The sequence below is a fragment of the Somniosus microcephalus genome, unplaced genomic scaffold (assembly GCF_052327205.1).
Source record: "Somniosus microcephalus isolate GS21.2 unplaced genomic scaffold, FLI_Smic_1.0 unresolved_chr1, whole genome shotgun sequence".
Lineage (NCBI taxonomy): Eukaryota > Metazoa > Chordata > Chondrichthyes > Squaliformes > Somniosidae > Somniosus > Somniosus microcephalus.
Window position 1 is genome coordinate 37,209,464 of NW_028225179.1, and position 17,203 is coordinate 37,226,666.

The window sequence follows — 17,203 nt, forward strand, 5'->3', positions numbered from 1 at the left end:
AATGGCGGAGCAGGCTCGAGGGGCCGAATGGCCGACTCCTGCTCCTGTTTCTTATGTTCTTGTGGCTGCGCACTCGCTCACACGCTGTCCTTTTTCTTGCAGGCCAAGCTTTCACATAATCGCAGGGAGCAACAACAGACGGGCGGAGGACAGGCGGAGCTGAACCCCCTCACGCAATTGGAGGGAGTCGAGAGCCAGGTAGTCGGTGCTGTGGCCGTTGGAGAGGTCGACCCCCTTGGGGACAGCAATGGTATGTTCATCAGCTTTCTCTCCTCTCTCCTCTCCCACTTCCCCCTCACAACACCAGCCTTTCCCACTTTCCATCTAACTATACAGTCTCCAGTCCTTGCTTATTATCTGAATCAGATTATTATCTGAACGGCAATAGATTGGGAAAAGGGTAAGTGCAACGAGACCTGGGTGTCCTTGTGCACCAGTCGCTGAAGGTAAGCATGCAGGTGCAGCAGGCGGTTAAGAAGGCAAATGGTATGTTGGCCTTCGTAGCGAGAGGGTTTGAGTACAGGAACAAGGATGTCTTGCTGCAGTTGTACAGGGCCTTGGTGAGACCACACCTTGAGTATTGTGTGCAGTTTTGGTCGCCTTATCTGAGGAAGGATGTTCTTGCCATGGAGGGAGTGCAGCGAAGATTCACCAGGCTGATACCTGGGATGGCAGGAATGACATATGAGGAGAGATTGGGTTGATTGGGCTTGTACTCGCTGGAGTTTAGAAGAATGAGAGGGGATCTCATTGAAACTTATAAAATTCTAACAGGACTAGACAGACTAGATGCAGGAAGGATGTTCCCGATGGCGGGGGAGTCCAGAGCCAGGGGTCACAGTCTAAGGATAAAAGGGGTAAGCCATTTAGGACAGAGATGAGGAATTTCTTCACCCAGAGAGTGGTGAACCTGTGGAATTCTCTACCACAGAAGGCAGTAGAGGCCAATTCATTAAATATATTCAAGAAGGAGTTGGATATATTTCTTAAGGCTAAAGGGATCAAGGGATATGGGGAGAAGGCAGGGACAGGGTACTGAATTTGGATGATCAGCCATGATCTCATTGAATGGCGGAGCAGGCTCGAGGGGCCGAATGGCCTACTCCTGCTCATATCTTCTATGTTTCTATGTTTCCTGCCCCCCCTGCCCTCCCGCTAAAGCCACTCTTGTGCCTTCCTGCTTTCAGATAGTGAACCACCAGCTGACCAGCCTGTCCCTCAGCCTCCCAGTGGCAGCGACGCGGGAGAGGAGGAGGAACACGAAGCTGGCGCCTCACCGCCTGCATCTCCCGAGGGCGAGACATCCGACACCGGGGCCGCGTGTTCACTGGAGGGGAGCAGGGGCTCTGGATCTGATCTGGGTGAAGCTCCGGGACCCAGCGGGCTGCAGTAACCGCCATGGTGGAAGGGAAGCTAAGGGGGCCATCTCCCCGGAGGGTGAGTGCACAGGACGCGGATGAGGGCCTCGATGGAGCGGCCATGAATACTCGGACTGTGAGCAAGCAGACTGAGCTCGGGGGTGCAATGGCAAGGGTGCCTGTCAGCATGGGTGCACTGGCTCGGAGCATGGAGGAGTCCGCTGTCAACTCTTCGCAAACCCTCGAGCCCATCCTTGCCTCGCTGCAGAGGATGGTGGAATTGCAGGGAGACCGTGGGGACCCCAGAGCCCATGCCGCGTGTAATGGGTGAGGCGGCAGCATCCATTGCAGCACAGGCCGAGGCAACGCAACGGTTTAGGGCTGCAATCATAGAAACATAGAAACATCGAAGATAGGAGCAGGAGTAGGCCATTCAGCCCCTCGAGCCTGTTCCGCCATTCAATGCGATCATGGCTGATCATCCAAACTCAGTACCCTGTCCCTGCTTTCTCCCCATATCCCTTGATCCCTTTAGCCTTAAGAAATATATCCAACTCCTTCTTGAATATATTTAATGAATTGGCCTCTACTGCCTTCTGTGGTAGAGAATTCCACAGGTTCACCACTCTCTGGGTGAAGAAATTCCTCCTCATCTCAGTCCTAAATGGCTTACCCCTTATCCTTAGACTGTGACCCCTGGTTCTGGACTCCCCCGCCATCAGGAACATCCTTCCTGCATCTAGTCTGTCCAGTCCTGTCAGAATTTTATAAGTTTCAATGAGATCCCCTCTCATTCTTCTAAACTCCAGCGAGTATAAGCCCAATCGACCCAATCGCTCCTCATACGCCATTCCTGCCATCCCAGGTATCAGCCTGGTGAATCTTCGCTGAACTCCTTCCATGGCAAGAACATCCTTCCTCTAATAAGGTGACCAAAACTGCACACAATACTCAAGATGTGGTCTCACCAAGGCCCTGTACAACTGCAGCAAGTCATTGGCTGGTGCCATCCAGTCTTGGAGTGCTCTCATGCCGTCTCGGATCGATGCCACGCAAGCGCTGACTGCTGCCATCCTCGCTCGGTCGCCCACACCCCACCGGGGACCTGACGGTGCCGCAGCAGGCCAGCGATCTGCGCTCCAGCAGACTGCTCCGGATGCTGAAGTGCTGCCCTGGTGGGGGGGGGGGGGGGGGGGTGGAGTGGCAAGTGTGTCGGTCGAGCAGGAAGAACATAAAAACATAAGAAATAGGAGCAGGAGTAGGCCAATCGGCCCCTCGAGCCTGCTCCGCCATTTAATAAGATCATGGCTGATCTGATCCTAACCGCCAATCCACTATCACAGAACCATCTCCTGAATCTAACAGAATTAGACACACGAAATAGGAGCAGGATCAGGCTACACGGCCCCTGTGCATGCTCCGCTACCCACAGGGCCATGACCGATCCGAACCTAGACTCATGTCCAAATTCCTGCCTGCTCCCCGTAACCCTTAATTCCCTTTACTTCTAGGAAACTGTCTGTTTCTGTTTTAAATTTATGTAATGATGTAGCTTCTACAGCTTTTTGGGGCAGCATATTCCATGGACCTACCACCCTCTGAGTGAAGTAGTTCCTCCTCATCTCAGTTTTGAAAGAGCAGCCCCTTATTCTTAGACTATGCCCCCTAGTTCTAGTTTCACCCATCATCGGGAACATCCTCCCCGCATCCACCCGATCCAACCCCTTCACAATCTTATATGTTTCAATAAGATCGCCTCTCATTCTTCTGAACTCCAATGAGTAGAGTCCCAATCTACTCAACCTCTCCTCATATGTCCATCCCCTCATCCCCGGGATTAACCAAGTGAACCTTCTTTGTACTGACTCGAGAGCAAGTATGTCTTTTCTTAAGTATGGACACCAAAACTGTATGCAGTATTCCAGGTGCGGTCTCACCAATACCTTGTACAACTGAAGCAATACCTCCCTATTTTTATATTCTATCCCCCTAGCAATGAAAGCCAACATTCCATTGGCCTTCTTAATCACTTTCTGCACCTGCATACTAACCTTTTGAGTTTCGTGCACCAGGACCCCCAGATCCCTTTGTACTTCAGTACTTTCCAGTTTCTTGCCATTAAGATAATAACTTGCTCTACGATTTTTCCTGCCAAAGTGCATAACCTCACACTTTCCAGTATTGTATTCCATCTGCCAAATCTCTGCCCACTTACTTAGCCTGTCTATGTCCCCTTGCAGGTTTTTTATGTCCTCCTCACTCACTACTTTCCCTCCCATCTTAGTATCATCTGCAAACTTTGATATGTTACACTCGGTCCCCTCCTCCAAATCGTTAATATAGATGGTAAAGAGTTGGGGACCCAGCACTGACCCCTGCGGAACACCACTAGTTACTGATTGCCAGTCTGAGAATGAACCATTTATCCCAACTCTCTGCCTTCTGTTAGATAGCCAATCCTCTATCCATGCCAGAATATTACCCCCAATCCCGTGATTTTTTATCTTAAGCAATAATCTTGTGTGGCACCTTGTCAAATGCCTTTTGGAAGTCTAAATACACTACGTCCACTGGTTCCCCTTTATCCACCCTATATGTTACTTCCTCAAAGAACTCCAGCAAATTTGTCAAACATGACTTCCCCTTCATAAAACCATGCTGACTTTGTCCTATTAAATTATGATTATCCAAATGTCCTGTTACTGTCTCCTTAATAATGGACTCCAAAATTTTACCTACCACAGATGTTAGGCTAACCGGTCTATAGTTTCCAGCCTTCTGTCTACTGCCCTTTTTAAATAAGGGTGTTACATTAGCAGTTTTCCAGTCTGCCGGGACCTAATCTGAGTCCAGGGAGTTTTGGAAAATTATTACGAATGCATCCACAATCCCTACCGCCACTTCCCTCAAGACCCTCGGATGTAAGCCATCAGGTCCAGGTGATTTATCCGCCTTGAGTCCCATTATTTTACCGAGTACCACTTCCTTAGTGATTTTGATCGTGTTTAGCTCCTCCCCCCCTATAGCCCCCTGTTTGTCCAGTGTTGGGATATTCTTAGTGTCTTCTACTGTAAAGACTGATACAAAATATTCATTCAGTGTTTTTGCCATCTCCATATTTCCCACCATTAATTTCCCGGTCTCATCCTCTAAGGGACCAACATTTACTTTAGCCACCCTTTTTCTTTTTATATAACTATAAAAACTCTTACTATCTGTTTTTATATTTTTTGCTAATTTACTTTCATAATCTATCTTCCCTTTCTTAATCAATCTTTTTGTTATTTTTTGCTGTCTTTTAAAGTTTTCCCAATCCTCTATCCTCCCACTAGATTTGGCTACCTTATATGCCCTTGTTTTTAGTCGAATACTATCCTTAATTTCTTTACTTAGCCACGGATGGCTGTCTTTTCTTTTACACCCTTTTCTTCTCAGTGGAATATATTTTTTTTGGAAGTTGTAAAATAACTCCTTAAATGTACACCACTGATCATGTATCGTCTTACCCTTTAATCTATTTTCCCAATCCACTCTACTCAATTCCGCTCTCATACCTTCATAGTCTCCTTTATTCAAGCTTAGCACGCTTGTTTGAGATCCAACCTTTTCATCCTCTAATTGAATATGGAATTCAACCATGTTATGGTCACTCATTCCAAGGGGATCCTTTACTAGGACATTTTTAATTAATCCTGTCTCGTTACACAGGACCAGATCTAAGGTTGCTTGCCCCCTGGTCGGTTCAGTTACATACTGCTCAAGAAACCCATCCCTAATACACTCAATGAACTCATCCTCAAGGCAGCCCTGTCCAATTTGATTTGTCCAATTAATATGATAGTTAAAATCCCCCATAATTATAGATGTTCCCTTATTACAAGCCTCAACTATTTCCTGATTGATACTCCGTCCAATAGAGTTGCAACTGTTCGGAGGCCTATAGACTACACCCACTAGTGTTTTTTTCCCCTTATTATTCCTTATCTCCTCCCAAACTGTTTCATTATCCTGATCTTTTGACCCAATATCATTTCTCTGTATTACAGTGATTCCTTCCTTTATTAACATAGCCACCCCACCTCCCCTTCCTTCCTGCCTGTCCTTCCTGATCGTTAAATAACCTGGTATGTTTAATTCCCAGGCATTGTCACCCTGCAGCCATGTTTCTGTAATGGCCACAAGATCATACCCACATGTAGTTATTTGTGCCATTAACTCGTCTATTTTGTTACGAATGCTACGTGCATTCAGATAGAGAACTTTCAAAGATGTTTTGTGACACTTAGTTCCTGCTTTTGCCCTTTTTATTACTTTACCTTTTACTCCATACCTTCTGCCCCTTCCTGACATGCTCTGGTTTTTAATTTCCCCACTGCTACCTAAGTCTATGACCTTCTCTGTTGTCATTTTTATTATTTGCTCTCTAGGAACCTCCCCCCCACTAGTTAGTTTAAAGCCCTCTCTACAGCCCTAGTTATATGATCCGCCAGGACTCTAGTCCCAGCACTGGCCAAGTGAAGCCCGTCCCAACGGAACAGCTCCCTCCTGCCCCAGTACTGGTGCCAGTGTCCCAGGAAGCAAAACCCATTTCTCCCACACCAGTCTTTGAGCCACGCATTTAACTCTCTAATTTTATTTGTCCTAGCCAAATTCGCTCGTGGCTCAGGTAATAATCCAGAGATTATTACCCTTGAGGTTCTGTTTTTTAATTTGACCCCTAGCTGCTCATACTCCTTCAACAGAACCGGATTCCTAGTCCTATCTACGTCATTTGTACCAACATGGACCACGACAACTGGATCCACCCCCGCCCACTGCAAGTTTCTTTCCAGCCCAGAGGAGATGTCCTTAACTCTGGCACCGGGTAGGCAACACAGCCTTCGGGACTCTCGCTCTCGGCTGCAGAGAACTCTATCTATCCCCCTAATAATACTATCCCCTACCACTACAACATTTCTATTTACTCCCCCCTCTTGAATGGCCCCCCATTCCACAGTGCTGTGGCCAGGTTGCTCATCCTCCCTGCAGTCCCTGCTCCTGTCCCCACAGGGAGTAAGAACCTTGAACCTGTTGGACAAGAGCAAGGGCTGCGGCTCCTCCAGCTCTACCTCCTGGATCCCCGTACCTGCCTCACTCGTAGTCACACCGTCCTGTCCCTGACCATGGGCTACATCTGAATTAATTAACTTCATAGGTGTGACCACCTCCTGACACACAGAGTCCAGGTACTTCTCCCCCTCCCTGATGTGTCGCAGTGTCTGAAGCTCAGACTCCAGCTCATCAACACGGAGCTGGAGTTCCTGTAGCAGCAGACACTTGTCACAGACGTAATCACCGTCAGCCTCAATGGGGTCCACCGGCTCCTACATCTCGCAACAGTAACACATCACCTGCTCCATTCTATGTAATTAATTAAATTTTTTATTGTTAGTTATGGACACCCTCTGCCCGATTTTAGATGCTAGTATCCCCTTTAATTAATTGGATTTAAATTAAATCAATCCCTCTAATTACACCAGTTAAATGGTTTACCAACAGTCACTCTGCACCAGAAAGGTCTTATTAACTACAACCCACAGAGTTAAAGTTTGAAAAGAGCACCTAACACCCCACTTACCCAAACTCACACTTACCCAAACTCACAGCACTCTCTGCTGACTCGCACTCAGTGCTTGCTCACACTAGGACTGGTCTTTTTATACTGTTTGTTTGTTTACAGCCAAATGAGCCACCTCTGCTGATTGGTTAGAAAACTGGTTTCCACTGCCTGCTGTGCCAATTTACTCCTACTGCAGTGTAACCTTGTTTTACTCTTCTTAAACCAACAGAATCCCAAATATTTAACTTTTCCCCTTTACTTAAACTGCTTAAGTAATCTTATCAAGAATGATTTAAAGAGAAATAACAATTAAAGAACTCTCACACTTACCCAAACTCACAGCACTCTCTGCTGACTCGCACTCAGTGCTTGCTCACACTAGGACTGGTCTTTTTATACTGTTTGTTTGTTTACAGCCAAATGAGTCACCCCTGCTGATTGGTTAGAAAACTGGTTTCCACTGCCTGCTGTGCCAATTTACTCCTACTGCAGTGTAACCTTGTTTTACTCTTCTTAAACCAACAGAATCCCAAATATTTAACTTTTCCCCTTTACTTAAACTGCTTAAGTAATCTTATCAAGAATGATTTAAAGAGAAATAACAATTATTGCCGCCCTCTCTCAGGATGACAGCGTTCCTGTTCCCGCCACTGCCGCCCCGCCATGGCACTTGCCACGGCCTGTAGCCCAGACTGCTGGCGCCCAGGCAGAGTCGGTGCAGTCTGCAGCCGGGGCCCTCCAGGCCCAGAGCTGGTCGAGGGCCGTCCTTCAAGGCCATCTCCAGTCTCTGGATCCGAGATTCAGCAGCCTTCCACCAGCCTTGCTGCAGCCACTGGGGCCACATTACGGAGGAAGATACCTGCCCTGCTGTATGCCTCAGAGACATGGACCATGTACAGCAGGCACCTCAAAGCACTGGAGAGGTACCACCAACGCTGCCTCCGCAAGATCCTGCAAATCCATTGGCAGGATAGGCGCACCAACGTCAGTGTTCTTGTTCAGGCCAACATCCCCAGCATCGAAGCTTTGACCACGTTCGATCAGCTCCGATGGACGGGCCACATCGTCCGCATGCCCGATACGAGACTCCCAAAACAAGCGCTCTACTCGGAGCTCCAGCACGGCAAGAGAGCCTCAGGTGGGCAGAGGAAACGCTTCAAGGACACCCTCAAAGCCTCCTTGAAAAAGTGTAACATCCCCATCGACACCTAGGAATCCCTGGCCCAAGACCGCACAAAGTGGAGGAGAAGCATCCGGGAAGGCGCCAAACACCTCGAGTCTCTTCGCTGGGAGCAAGCGGAAGCCAAGCGCAAACAGTGGAAGGAGCGCACGTCATCCCAAGCACCCCACCCACCCGCCCCTTCAACCACCGTCTGCCCCACCTGTGACAGAGACTGTAGGTCCTGCATTGGACTCATCAGTCTCCTGAGAACTCATTTTTAATGTGGAAGCAAGTCATCCTCGGTTCCGAGGGACTGCCTAAGAAGAAGAAGATTACAGAGGAGCAGGAGGGTGGGAAGTGCGGAGGGGAGGGATGGAGATCATCCTCGAAGGGTGAATAAGTAAAAATTCTCCAATAAATAGGGGCAGTGTTTGTGCCAAAGTTTGATGCTCACGTTAATATATTGTTCACTCTGTTTACGTCTATCTCCATGTGGTAAGAACCAGTTTTGTCAGTTAATGAATTGTTGTGTTTGTTATTGGTTACGCTGAATAAATAAGACACAGTTTGTGAGATAAATAAAACATTTTATTGGAACTTTACAACTTTGCTCATTGGAGCTTTGCCCGGCAATAGGGGCTGCGGGAGGCTTGCGATGATGCGCTTGTTAACCAGAAGCCATCTTCTCTGTCATTCATTAGAAGCGGTGACTTATCAGGTGTTCACAGGCAGCCCTTGCAGAGGCAACATTGAGCGCCTCGCTCCCACATCGGTGCTGCTCCTCATCCTCTACCTCCTCATCCTCTACCTCCTCGTCCTCCTCCCTCTCCTCCTCCTTCTCCTCATCCTCCTCCTCCTCCTCCTTCTCCTCATCCTCCACCTCCTCCTCCTCTACCTCCTCCTCCTCCTTCCCCTCGTCCTCCACCTCCTCCTCCTCCTTCCCCTCGTCCTCCGCCTCCTCCTCCTCTACCTCCTCCTCCTCCTTCCCCTCGTCCTCCACCTCCTCCTCCTCCTTCCCCTCATCCTCCACCTCCTCCTCCTCCTCGTCCTCCTCCCTCTCCTCCTCCTTCTCCTCCTCTACCTCCTCCTCCTCCACCACCTCATCTTCCACCTCCTCTACCTCCTCCTCTACCTCTTCCTCCTCCACCTCCTCCTCCTCCACCTCCTTCCCCTCTACCTCCTCATCCTCCTCCTTCTCCACCACCTCATCCTCCACCTCCACCTCCTCCTCCTCCTCCTCCACCTCCTCCTCCTCCTCCTCCTCCTCCCCCCCTCCTCCTCATCCTCCACCTCCTCCTCCTCCTCCTCTTCCTCCTCCTCCTCCACCTCCTCCTCCTCCTCTTCCTCCTCCTCCTCTACCTCCTCCTCCTCCTCTGCCTCCCCCTCCTCCTCCTCCTCCTCCTCCACCTCCTCCTCCACCTCCTCCTCGTCCTCCTCTACCTCCTCCTCCTCTACCTCCCCTCTACCTCCTCTTCTACCTCCTCCTCCTCCTCCAACTAGGGATCAGGCCATCTTAGACTGGGTATTGTGTAATGAGAAAGGATTAATTAGCAATCTTGTTGTGCGAGGCCCCTTGGGTCGGAGCGATCATAATATGATAGAATTCTTCATTAAGATGGAGAATGAAGTAGTTGACTCAGAGACTAAGGTCCTGAATTTAAATAAAGGGAACTATGATGGTATGAGACGCGAGTTGGGTAGGATTGATTGGGTAATGTCACTCAAAGGGTTGACGGTGGATAGGCAATGGCAAACATTCAAAGATCGCATGGATGAACTACAGAATTTGTTTATACCAGTTTGGCATAAAAATAAATAAAAAAAGGTGACTCAACTGTAAGAATTCGCAATAATTTACAGTTCTGAAGATTAATTTTTTTGATTAAAGAATCCCTGGGCGTTGTGCTTTTAAATTTCCAGGGATAAAAATGGCTGTCACCACATGGCCGAAGACAAAGGACAATGCTTTGTTTACAAAGCAATTGAATGCTATTAGCATTTGTTTGTATATTGAGTGGATACATCTAAACTGCAGAAGAGACTTTTGTATCTTGAATGGGAACCGTTTAAGAATTGAATGGGTCTAAATCACCTAGCATTCTGGACAATAGAGCAGTTGTATTTCCCTTTTGTTTCAGCCCAGGGAGCCCCGGAAGACACATTAACCCAGTCCAACCACTCTGAGTTAGCCAATCACAGCTTTCTCTTGTGTATTGGAACCTTTGGGTGGGAATTTTGCCACAGCCCTTGCAGGGCAGAACGGCAGGACCTCACCAGGTATAAAAGATAGCTGCTGAGAAGCTATCACTCTTTTTGCTTCGCTGGACCACAGGTGAGCAGGGTGTTCTGACTCCTCAACAAGACAACCTAGCAGCAGTTTGGGGTGGTGATTTAAGGGAATTGCTAAGATTGTTTAAATAACATTGTAGTCATTGTATCCCTCGTTTCGCCGTCTGTACCCCCTTGTTATACACTTTTACTGCATTTACTGTGTTCGTGTGGTATAGTTTATTCTTTTGATTGTAGTTTATTTAGATAATAAAACTTGATTTTTCTCTCATCCAAACCACTTGTCCGTTTTAATATCATTAATTATAAGTTCCTCCACTCAGAACTGAAGGAGGGGTAGCGATTCGAAACCGCTGTTTGTAAATTGGTTTAGAGTGCAGCAGCAAAAGGCTGTTGACCAGGTGAATTACTGTAAACCAGGTAAAAGGTTGGAATTGGCCAGAGCTCAGAGGCAAAGGCTGCTGGCCAGGTAAATTACCATAAACCAGCAAAAAGATGCCCCCCTTACAAATGGCGAGCCAGCCAGGAGTGGAGGCAGTTTTTGATTTAATAAGTGGTCTGGATCTGGAGAAAGTACCAGCTCTTGTTTCTCTCGTTTTCAGTATGTGGGTAGCCCTGCGAATTTTAGCGGCAGCGTGTAGGCTGCCCTATCAGGGTATAGGTGGCTGGTTTAGGAAGGGTGAGATGAGCGTGCAGGAGGAGGTTAAAGAGGCCAAGAATCAGGAGTCCCAGCTTGAAAAATGCCAGGCGGAGGTAGAACGCCTCAGAGAGGTGTATGAGGCCAGAGCTAGTGGAATGAGGGTGCGGGAAGAGAATGCACGCCTCACACTAGAGGTCACGAAATGCCAGGCATTTATTGAGCGCCTTGTGCAGGAAGTCACAGAGGCGAGGGACAGTGAGATGAGGCTACAGGAGGAAATCGCACACCTCACCCAAGAAGCTGGCGAGGGAAAAAGCCATGCAAGGAACGAGATAGAATTCCTAAAGTACCAAATTATAGAAGCAAAGAGGAGCGAGGGAAATTAGGGATAACATAAGATCCAAGGAGAGGACATATAAATTGGACAGAAAAAGCAGCAAACCTGAGGATTGGGAGCAGTTTAGGATTCAGCAAAGGAGGACAAAGGGATTAATTAAGAGGGGGAAAATAGATTATGAAAGTAAGCTTGCAGGGAACATAAAAACTGACTGTAAAAGCTTTTATAGATATGTGAAGAGAAAAAGATTGGTGAAGTCAAGCGTAGGTCCCTTGCAGTCAGAATCAGGGGAATTTATAATGGGGAACAAAGAAATGGCAGACCAATTAAATACATATTTTGGTTCTGTCTTCACAAAGGAGGACACAAATAACCTCCCAGAGATGTCGGGGACATAGGGTCTAATGAGAGGGAGGAACTGAAAGAAATCAGTATTTGTAGGGAAATGGTGTTGGGGAAGTTGACGGGATTGAATGCCGATAAATCCCCAGGGCCTGATAATCTACATCCCAGGGTACTTAAGGAAGTGGCCCTGGAGATAGTAGATGCATTGCTGGTCATCTTCCAGAACTCAATAGACTCTGGAACAGTACCCATGGCTAATAATAATAATAATCAACTTTTATTGTCATTGTTAGTGCACAAGTGCAGTACAACGAAATGTAGGCTTGCGGCTCCTGAGAGTGTACATTTAGATTAAGACATTTAAACATTCAACATACATTTGGCTTGTAATACATTAACATAAACATAACCGTAATAAAGTGCATTGGCAGATGTGCAGGCTTTAGAGTTTATTTGTGGAGTTCAGTAGGATGACAGCCCTGGGAAAGAAGCTGTTCCTAAATCTGGTCGTACGGGTGCAAATGCATCTATAGCGTCTCCCAGATGGCAGGAGGGCGAACAGACTGTGGCTGGGGTGGGTAGGGTCTTTGATGATGGTCAGTGACCTCCGTAAACAGCGTTTCTGGTATATGTGCTCTATGGTCGGTAGCCGGGTGCCGGTAATGCGTTGGGCAATTTTGACTACCCGCTGCAGGGCTAATGTTACCCCATTATTCAAAAAAGGTGGCAGAGAAAAAGCGGGGAATTATAGACCGGTAAGCCTGACATCGGTAGTGGGGAAAATGCTAGAGTCCATTATAAAAGATGTAATAGCAGAGCACTTGGAAAGCAGTGACAGGATCAGACAAAGTCAACATGGTTTTACAAAAGGTAAATCGTGCTTGACTAATCTACTGGAATTTTTTGAGGATGTAACTGGTAAAATAGATAAGGGAGAACCAGTGGATGTGGTGTATTTGGACTTTCAGAAGGCTTTCGATAAGGTCCCGCATAAGAGATTAGCATGCAAAATTAAGGCACATGGGATTGGGGGCAAGGTATTGACTTGGATAGAGAACTGGTTGGCAGATAGAAAGCAAAGAGTTGGAATAAACGGGTTGTTTTCCGAGTGGCAGGCAGTGACTAGTGGGGTACCGCAAGGATCGGTCCTAGGACCCCAACTATTCACAATATATATCAATGATCTGGATGAGGGAACTAGATGTAATATCTCCAAATTTGCAGACGACACAAAGCTGGGTGGGAGGGTATGCTGTGAGGAGGATGTTGTGAAACTCCAGTACGATTTGGACAGGTTGGGTGATTGGGCAGATGCATGGCAAATGCACTATAATGTGGATAAATGTGAGGTTATCCACTTTGGTGGCAAAAACAGGAAGGCAGATTATTATTTGAATGGCAATAGATTGGGAGAAGGGGAAGTGCAAAGAGACCTGGGTGTTCCTTGTGCACCAGTCGCTGAAGGTAAGCATCACCATCCATTATCAAGTTTGCTGATGACACTACCGTTGTAGGCCTGATCACAGATGGCGACGAGACAGGTTACAGGGAGGAGGTAAGAGCTCTAGCAGAATGGTGCAAGTACAACAACCTCTCCCTCAACATCAGCAAAACAAAGGAGATGATCGTGGACTACAGGAAGCGGCAGGGGGAGGGACACACCCCAATCTACATCGAAGGGGCTGAGGTGGAGAGGGTCAGTAGCTTCAAATTCCCGGGTGTATTCATTACGGAGGACTTAACGTGGTCCCATCACATCGACGTTGTAACCAAGAAGGCATGCCAACTCCTGTTCTTCCTCAGGAGACTGAAGAAATTTGGAATGGCCCCCCAGATTCTCATCAACTTCTACCGGTGCACCATCGAGAGTATCCTGTCCGGCTGCATCACTACCTGGTATGGCAACTGCACCGCCACAGACCGCAAGGCTCTACAGATGGTGGTGAAAGCTGCACAACATACTATAGGAATTAAACTACCTGCTGTGCAGGATATCTACCCCGAGAGGTGCCGGGGGAAGGCCCTGAGAATCATTAAAGACGCGAGCCACCCCAGCCACAACCTCTTCGCCCTGCTCCCATCCGGTAAGAGATACCGAAGCATACGGTCTCGTACCAACAGGTTTCGAAACAGCTTCTACCCCCAGGCCATAAGAATCATGAACGAATAATTTATTATTAATAATAATTTATTATTATTTATTACTGTTGTTTTATTTATTAATACTGTATTTCTATTAGTATTTTTATCATTGTTATGTCATATTTATTCCAATGTTGGGAGGACTCGTAAAAATCAACATTTCATTGTGCAGTACACACGTCTGCTGCATATATGACAAATAAAAAATTGAATTGAATTGTAAGCATGCAGGTGCAGCAGGCAGTTAAGAAGGCAAATGGTATGTTGGCCTTCGTAGCGAGAGGGTTCGAGTAAAGGAACAAGGATGTCTTGCTACAGTTGTACAGGGCCTTGGTGAGACCACACCTTCAGTATTGTGTGCAGTTTTGGTCGCCTTATCTGAGGAAGGATGTTCTTGCCATGGAGGGAGTGCAGCGAAGATTCACCAGGCTGATACCTGGGATGGCAGGAATGACGTATGAGGAGAGATTGGGTCAATTGGGCTTATACTCACTGGAGTTTAGAAGATTGAGAGGGGATCTCATCGAAACCTATAAAATTCTGTCAGGCCTGGACAGACTAGATGCAGGAAGGATGTTCCCGATGGTCGGGGAGTCCAGAACCAGGGGTCACAGTCTAAGGATAAGGGGTAAGCCATTTAGGACAGAGATGAGGAGGAATTTCTTCACCCAGAGGGTGGTGAACCTGTGGAATTCTCTACCACAGAAGGCGGTGGAGGCCAATTCATTAAATATATTCAAGAAGGAGTTGGATATATTTCTTAAAGCTAAAGGGATCAAGGGATATGGGGAGAAGGCAGGGACAGGGTACTGAATTTGGATGATCAGCCATGATTGCAATGAATGGCGGAGCAGGTTCGAGGGGCCAAATGGCCTACTCCTGCTCTTATCTTCTATGTTTCTATGGTTCCACCTCCTCCACCTCCTCCTCATCCTCCTCCTCCTCCTCCTCCTCGTCCACTACCTTCTCCTCCTCCTCCTCGTCCTCCTCCACCTCCTTCTCCTCCTCCTCCTCCACCTCCTCCTCCTCATCCTCCTCCTCGTCCTCCTCCTCTTCCTCCTCCTCCTCGGCCTCCTCCTCTACCTTCTCCTCCTCTACCTCCTCCACCTCCTCCCCCCATCTCCTATACCTCCTCCTCCACCTCCTCCTCTTCTACCTCCTCCTCTATCTCCCCTCTACCTGCTCCCCCACCTCCTCCTCATCCTCCTCCACCTCCTCCTCCACCTCCTCCTCGTCTTCCTCCTCCTCCTCCACTTCCTCCTCCTCCTCCAGCTCCTCCTCCTCCCCCTCCTCCTCCTCCTCCTCCCCCCTCCTCCTCCACCTCCTCCTCCTCCCCCCTCCTCCTCCTCCTCCTCCTCCTCCTCCTCCTCTACCTCCTCTTCCTCCTCCTCCTCCTCCTCCTCTTCCTCCATCTCAGGTGGTCCACCAACCCTGGTGGCAATGGCTGGGTCCTCAGGATTGCGAGGTTGTGAAGCATGCAGCACACAGCAATGAAAAGCGAGACTCGCTCGGGGGAGTACTGCATGGCTCCTCCTGACTGGTCCAGACAGCAGAACCGTTGCTTCAGCATGCCGATCGTCTGCTCAGTGAGGTTCCTGGTGGAGCCATGGCTCTCATTGTATGGGAGGTCGGCAGGAGTGTTGGGGTTAGGGAGCGGTGTCATCAGCCAGGTGCAGAGTGGATAACCCTTGTCCCCGAGGAGCCATCTGCTAGGTTGACACGGTGGCTGGAGAAGGTCTGGGACACCAGTCTAGCGCAGGACAAAAGCATCGTGGCTGCTGCCAGGATGGCGGGCATTGATGGCGAGGATGCGCTGTCTGTGGTCGCACACCAACTGCACGTTCAGAGAGTGGAAGCCTTTGCGGCTTCGGAAGACCTCTGCCTTTTCATGCGGTGCCCACAATGCCACATGCGTGCAGTCAATGGCGCCCTGCATAGAAACATAGAAGATAGAAGATGGAGCAAGAGTAGGCCAATCGGCCCCTCGAGCCTGTTCTACCATTTAATGAGATCATGGCTGATCATCCAAATTCAGTACCCTGTCCCTGCTTTCTCCGCATATCCCTTGATCCCTTTAGCCTTAAGAAATATATCCAACTCCTTCTTGAATATATTTAATGAATTGGCCTCAACTGCCTTCTGTGGTAGAGAATGCCACAGGTTCACCACTCTCTGGGTGAAGAAATTCCTCCTCATCTCTGTCCTAAATGGCTTACCCCTTATCCTTAGACTGTGACCCCTGGTTCTGGACTCCCCGACCATCGGGAACATCCTTCCTGCATCTAGTCTGTCTAGTCCTGTTAGAATTTTATGTTTCAATGAGATCCCCTCTCATTCTTCTAAACTCCAGTGAGTATAAGCCCAATAGACCCAATCTCTCCTCATATGTCATTCCTGCCATCCCAGGTATCAGCCTGGTGAATCTTCGCTGCACTCCTTCCATGGCAAGAACATCCTTCCTCAGATAAGGTGACCAAAACTGCACACAATACTCAAGAGGTGGTCTCACCAAGGCCCTGCACAACTGCAGCAAGACATCCTTGTTCCTGTACTCGAACCCTCTCCCTACGAAGTCCAACATACCATTTGCCTTCTTAACCGCCTGCTGCACCTGCATGCTTACCTTCAGCGACTGGTGCCCTGAACCATGGGGAACCCCTCTATCCCAGCAAAGCCACTTGCGCGTTTGTGCAGTTTGTCTCGGGTCATGGGGAAAGAGATGTAACTCCCTTCTCCTTTTGTACAGAGCATTTGTCACCTCCCGGATGCAGCAATGGAACTGGGAGATATGCGCAGCACATAGACTAACGTTAGGAATGATACGGAATAGATTAGCACTGCCCGTGAGCAAGCACAACACGCAATTCGTGAAACGTTCCCAGGGACAGAGGGACCTGGGAGTTAATGTGCGTAGGTCCCTGAAGGTGGCAGGACATATTGAGAGAGTAGTTAACAAAGCATATGGGATCTTGGGCTTCATAAATAGAGGTATTGAGTACAAAAGTAGAGAAGTTATGCTGAACCTTTATAAAGCGCTGGTTAGGCCACAACTGGAGTATTGCGTCCAGTTCTGGTCACCACACTTTAGGAAGGGTGTGAAGGCCCTTGAGAGGGTGCAGAGGAGATTTACCAGAATGGTTCTGGGGATGGAGGATCTTAGATACAAGGACTGGTTGGACAAGTTGGATTTGTATTCATTAGAGCAAAGGAGGTTGAGGGGTGATTTGATAGAGGTGAACAAGATTATGACGGGTTTGGATAGGCTAGATGGGGAAAGGCTGTTTCCACTAGTTGATGGTACAAGGACTAGGTGACACAGATTTAAGGTTTT

General features: G+C 48.2%; 1 protein-coding gene across 1 annotated transcript in view; it reads left to right on the top strand.

Moving 5' to 3' along the window:
- The window catches only part of LOC147094629 (CD276 antigen homolog), a 36,708-nt gene extending 27,738 nt beyond the window's left edge, over positions 1-8,970 (top strand). The window contains exons 6-8 of the mRNA XM_085974460.1: positions 103-250; positions 1,188-1,437; positions 7,583-8,970. Coding sequence (XP_085830586.1) covers positions 103-250; positions 1,188-1,393 — 354 coding nt within the window. The 3' untranslated portion in view covers positions 1,394-1,437; positions 7,583-8,970. The remainder of the gene's footprint in view (positions 1-102; positions 251-1,187; positions 1,438-7,582) is intronic.
- Positions 8,971-17,203: the final 8,233 nt, after the last annotated feature.